At 30.6% G+C, this 6,000-nt stretch overlaps 1 protein-coding gene across 5 annotated transcripts in view; it reads left to right on the top strand.

Annotated features, from left to right (window-relative positions):
• Nucleotides 1-4,643: 4,643 nt before the first annotated feature.
• LOC123694241 (collagen alpha-1(V) chain-like) overlaps nt 4,644-6,000 on the top strand; it is a 76,618-nt gene continuing 75,261 nt past the window's right edge. For all 5 annotated transcript variants that reach the window (XM_045639624.1, XM_045639621.1, XM_045639625.1 and 2 more), the window contains exon 1: nt 4,644-4,759. In XM_045639624.1, coding sequence (XP_045495580.1) covers nt 4,743-4,759 — 17 coding nt within the window. In that variant the 5' untranslated portion in view covers nt 4,644-4,742. The remainder of the gene's footprint in view (nt 4,760-6,000) is intronic.

Below are 6,000 nucleotides of genomic sequence, written 5' to 3'. Positions count from 1 at the left end.
GGTACATAGTTTATACAAAATCGTGGTATAAATGTAAGTAATACAGCATAATATTAATATTATTTATGTAAAACAAAGGAGCGTTACTATCTGTTTATAGATAAAAGGTTATCAGTAAGAAATAGATCCGATAACAAGGGTGTGATCCTGATGGAACTTTTAATTTAATTCAGGAGAATTCAAATGTGTAATAAGTCAACTTCTGACTATGAGCAATTGTTGGTCTTGTTAAACTTTATGAAGATAATGAAGCGCTTATCCGTGAACTTGACTGCACTTACAAAAAGAGCTATTTTTTAAATATTATTTAAAAACTAGCTGTGCCGCGCGGTTTTACCCGCACTGCTCTGCTCCTGTTGATCTTAGCGTGATAATATAGCCTATAGCCTATAGCCTTCCTCGATAAATGGGCTATCGAAAGAATTTTTCAAATCGGACTAGCAGTTCCTTATTAATATGATTATTAATAGGATTATTAATAGGATTATTAATAGGATTAGCGCGTTCAAACAAAAAAACAAACTCTTCAGATTTATAATACTAGTATAGATATTATTCTTAAGTGGCTATGGAGACAGGAAGATATTTAGCTTCTGGCGAAAAAGGATTTACGCACCGTCTGTCAGGTTATATAAAAAAAACTTTTTTTTAAGGTGAATGCTATGCCTTGTGTATTATACTGGCATAAGATAACGTACTACAATTTTTTAAAGAAGATGTACACAAGTTTGCCTTTCGGTAAAAAATCCAAATTTTCCCATTTCTTAATTTAATTATAAAACATAAACTACTGATTACAGTTGTGTATTGACTCCCCAATTAATAAAGTTATAGTAAGTTTACGTTTATCCATATTCCTGACCAAATTCTAACACTTGTAGGTATATTGACTATTACCGGCTAAAGAACTTATTAAACGCTAATTCTACATGAAGGTAAATATTTATTTATTTGTATTTATTTAAGACCAATGTGAACGCAGCTTAAGGCCGGCGCATCAAACAGTACGACGAATGATGTCATTACAAAGATTTTATTTATCTCATACGTTTTTGATTAATCATCGACCTTTAGTATGTTGAGCTATGCTAGTATTATACTATGTAATATTGATCTATCCATACTAATATTATAAATGCGAAAGTAACTTTGTCTGTCTGTCTGTTACTCAATCACGCCTTAACTACTGAACCAATTTGCATGAAATTTGCTATAGAGATATTTTGATACCCAAGAAAGGACATAGGCTACTTTTTACCCCGGGACATAGGATAGGTTTTATCCCGGGAGTCCCACGGGAAAGGGAACTATGCGGGTTTTTCTTTGACTGCGCGGGCGAAGCCGCGGGCGGAAAGCTGGTATTATAATTATAAACCTACTATGCATTTAACTCTCTATATTGTAAAATATGCATGACCAATAATTATGCTTCGTTTCTTGTATTATGTAATAATTGCAAGCCAATGTACTCTTTAAACCTTAAAGTATGGAGCTACATAAAAGGGCGCATGATAACGTTTGCAAATATTTGCACATAAAACGCATATTAAATTCGTAACTTTATTCGTAAAATATCTTAAAAAATATATTAAGTTAAATGTAAGCTTTCTTTCTATAGTATGTTACAGTAAAAACATTTCAATCAATAATATGTTAATCACTAGTTTAATTTATTCGAGTAAAAAGCGACCAGTTATTTATGATGCCATTAAAATAACACAGTCAAAACACGCAAGCCTAATTTTAATATTTTACCAATAACATGACAAGTATAATAAGCGAATCGTTTAGTTTAATAACTATTTATTAATGAATTTTCAATCCAAATATGCCGGTCGAAGGTTTAGTTGTTATGTTATATGATATTTAATATTGGACATGGAAAATTTTTATTGACGAAGGTTGCGCGATAACTTTCTACATATAATTTAGCTGAGTATTATAGTACAGTAGATGTACTATTAGGATGTATCAGAGACAGATACAGTCGTCGAAAACGTTTGATATTTGGTTTTATAGTATTCAAATGATTGAGTGAGTGAATGAATTTATAAATGAAAAATTTTGAAGAATCAATTTTACTACATATACTCATGGTCAATATACTATTTATAACGTAATTGCGTTTTACTACTACTTCCATAATGATAGTAATAGTTAAAGTATTCCTTATCATATTGTCATCTCGATTAATCCACTAAAAATATCAAACAAAGCCGCTAAACGGGACATTTCATATTCATAAAAAAAAATTAAGCTCGTCAAATGTCAAGAGTCAGAAATGATTTCTCGTCATAAAAACAGCCGACCTAGACGGGTTTGTCGAGTGGCCAAAAACTTGACACTACAGTTGACAGTGCTATGACACTAATCGGCGGTCTCAATGCAGACGTTTGACCTATATAATATATTTTTAGTTCGCGAATATATTTGTTTAGTAAACAATCGTGAGTGATCTATGTGTTTTGTGTGTGATTAGCATAACTAAATGTAATGTTGTTGTCTATTGACTATAGAAAATATAATATAGCTAGTAATTTTATTAGTGATGGTTCTACACGTATTACTCCGCTCCTATTTGTTTTATTGTGATGATATGTAGCTCATAGCCTTCATCGTAAAATAGGCTATCTACCAATGAAAGATTTATTCATATTGGACCCGTTATTCCAGAGATTAGCGTGTTCAATCAAACGAACAAACTCTACATCTACAGCTTTATAATCTATACATATAATAAATCTGTAGAAGGGTCAATTCTGTACATTGAAAATATTAAAAAAATAAATAGCAGGGGGTGTTACTGGATCGATACCAAACCCAAATATGTGATTAAAAAAAATTTTGTCTGTCTGTCTGTCTGTCTGTCTGTCTGTCTGTATGTGAAGACATCACGTGAAAACTACCGGTTCGATTTCGATGAAACTTGGTATAATTATACCTTATTATACTGGGCGTAAAATAGGATACTTTTTATCCTGGAAAAATACGTAGAAAAAAAAATAATCTTAATTTTTCAGTTTTATCCATAGACGTTGTTCCGTAGAACCGCGAACACACGTTGCGTATTATTATAGACCTAGCCGTATTTGGGTCCAATAGATATTTATAAGATATCATTTTCAGAGTTACTCAAAATGGAGAAAATATAAACCATCCACGCGAAGACCGACATCCGCGCGGACGGAGTCGCGGGCGGAAGCTAGTATTAGTATAAAGATAGATAAAAGGTTGATTTTTATTACTTGAAAGCGAATTTTATTAGCTGCTTTTACGGGATAGGTAGTTTCGTCTAACTGTGCCAAAATGTATGTAATGTATTGATAAGATAAAATGTTTGGCTACCGATACAGCTACACCGTGACTCGTGAGCAAATATACTAAATGTGACACATGCAAAACGTTTAGTTTGCTAATTGTATAAGCTTGTTTAACAAAACGGATATGTGACGGTTATATTACTGCTGTATATGTTATATGACTTAACATAACTAAAAATATATAAGGAAATAAATAAAATTATATAAGGATTTTTTAACAATGCAATTTATAAATATTTAAAAAATAAAATATTATTTTTTCCAATAGGTAATAGTTTATTTACTACTTGATTGAGGCATTTTTTATCGTTATTTGTTCGAGATTTACAATCCGAAAAATAAATCTTCATTTCCAATACCTAAAAATACAGCAAGTAAATAGAATAAAATTAATTTATTTTTATTGCTCTACATTGTTATAAATTCTGTACAAATTTCACATGAACTAAAATTCGATTTATTTTATTTTCACTATTTCTTTTATTTAAATAATTAAATATTGTAGTTTCATCTTTATATAAAGCTGAAGAGTTTGCATGTTTGTTTGTTTGAACGCGCTAATCTCAAGAACTACTTGTCCGATTTGAAAATTTCTTTCGGTGTTGGATAGCTCATTTATCGAGGAAGGCGTTAATATATCATCACGCTAAGACCAACAGAAGCACAGCAACGGGTGAAACCGCGGAGCGCAGCTAGTTGTATAATAATAGCGAACACGTCGCTTTACCTTGATTTCGAATTTAAAAAAGAAACGCGCAAAATTTAGCACCCATCGTGATATAAATATCTTTATTTATCGATATTTGCGTCCGGGCATTCGCTCTTAGACATTCTAATGAATGAATTATTTATATAAAAAACACTTAAATACTAAAGATATGTACGTAGAGTTTACAGGCGAATGAATTTGATATGGATTATTATTAAAGTCTAAAAATTGAATCCATATTTCCATTGGTCACGGCATCACGCGTGAAGGCTGGATTGATTTCGATAATTCTTTTTTATAATATTCCTTGAAGGATGGTTCTTATGGAGAGAAAATTTTAAACATGTACCACGGGCGAAGCCGGGGCGAAACGCTAGTAACTAACAATAATTCCAGATAACACACATTAATTATTTGTGTAAAATTAAGTGCCTTAAAATAATTCAGGACAACGATTTTCCCCTCAAATTACCCAATTAATTTTCGATACTATTTACCTTTATTGACATCATGTATTTTAGTTTTTACGTATGACAATGCTGTATTATGTGGTTTAGGTTTTAAGCTCTTTCCCTGCGCGGTATCAGAGATACATTCAGTTAATATATAGCAGACGCTGCGTGTGCGCGCGCGCACCTACATCGTGTGTAGTATGAGTGTGAATTTTACGTAAATTTTGTGATATGTGTTGTGATTTGTGATGAAAAGTTAACATGATGAAGTTAATTTTGTAAGTAATTCTCGTGTTTGAGTGGTTAATTATTTAATTTTGGTATTGATATTTATATACCTAATAAGTCGAAGTAAAATAATTCGTTATTTACAGTTTTATAGAAAATATTCGCAATTTTTTATCAAATGAATTAAATATTTTCGGCAACATTAATATTATTGAATTTTTACACAGAACTGATGCATAAAATGCTTAAAATATTGCGATGTTGAAGTTTGTTTACATTTTTTTACACATGAAATTGACCTTTAATTTCTACCGGTATGAATTTATTAATAAGTAGTAACTTGTAGAATATTTATCTTAAACAAAAACCTGTGAGAGTTAATTCATAGAAATACACCGCAATCTTTATTTATCTTTATTTTTTATATAATTGGTTTTAAATTTAAATCTTCTTCAATAAATTATAACCGTTTTGAACACGCAACTTATTAAAATTACACGTCAGGATGCGAAGTTTACGGGATAATTTTAGGTTTAAACTTGTTTACTGGAAAGCGGTTTTTGTAATGACCAAGAATGCTTTGCAAATGGTTAAACATAAACATTTATATCTATAATAATGTATAATAATATCATAAAAATGAATCGCAAAATGTGTTGGTAAGCGCATAACTCGAGAACAACTGAACCGATTTCGTTAATAATTCTTTTTTTATTACATTTCTTGAAGTACGAGGATGGTTCTTATGGAGAGAAAACGTAAAAATGTACCACGGGCGAAGCCGGGGCGGACCGCTAGTTTTTTAATAAATATCGATTCCTAGATATTAATAACGTGTCATCATTTTAACATAAAAATAGTATTTTCTGGAATATTTGACTGGTTAAAGTTTTAGGTATAAAAACCTCACACAACACCTCTTGTATACTATTCATATGTATGTATGAAATGTTTTTAAAATAATATACTTTGGACGACTGTAATGATAAGTTCATTCCTATTAATAATAGGATCTTATAATTTATATTATCTATCGCTCATTTAAAGGTCACGGTTTTATTATGATTACACAATACAATGTTTTTGAAGATTATTTTCATATATTACCTACCTACTTAAATTCTTAATCTGTTAGAGACAATAAATAAAATATAACAACATACAATCTATGAATTTTAAAAATCCTTTTTCATTTTTATATACCTAATTGTAGTAAACAACATTATTTACTGGAGTGTGGGAAGCATTTAAGCGTAGGAAGGGGTCTAACAAGACTAACCTGCACTATTAA

The sequence above is a fragment of the Colias croceus genome, chromosome 9 (assembly GCF_905220415.1).
Source record: "Colias croceus chromosome 9, ilColCroc2.1".
NCBI classification, from domain to species: domain Eukaryota; kingdom Metazoa; phylum Arthropoda; class Insecta; order Lepidoptera; family Pieridae; genus Colias; species Colias croceus.
This window is presented reverse-complemented; position numbering and strand designations above follow the sequence as displayed.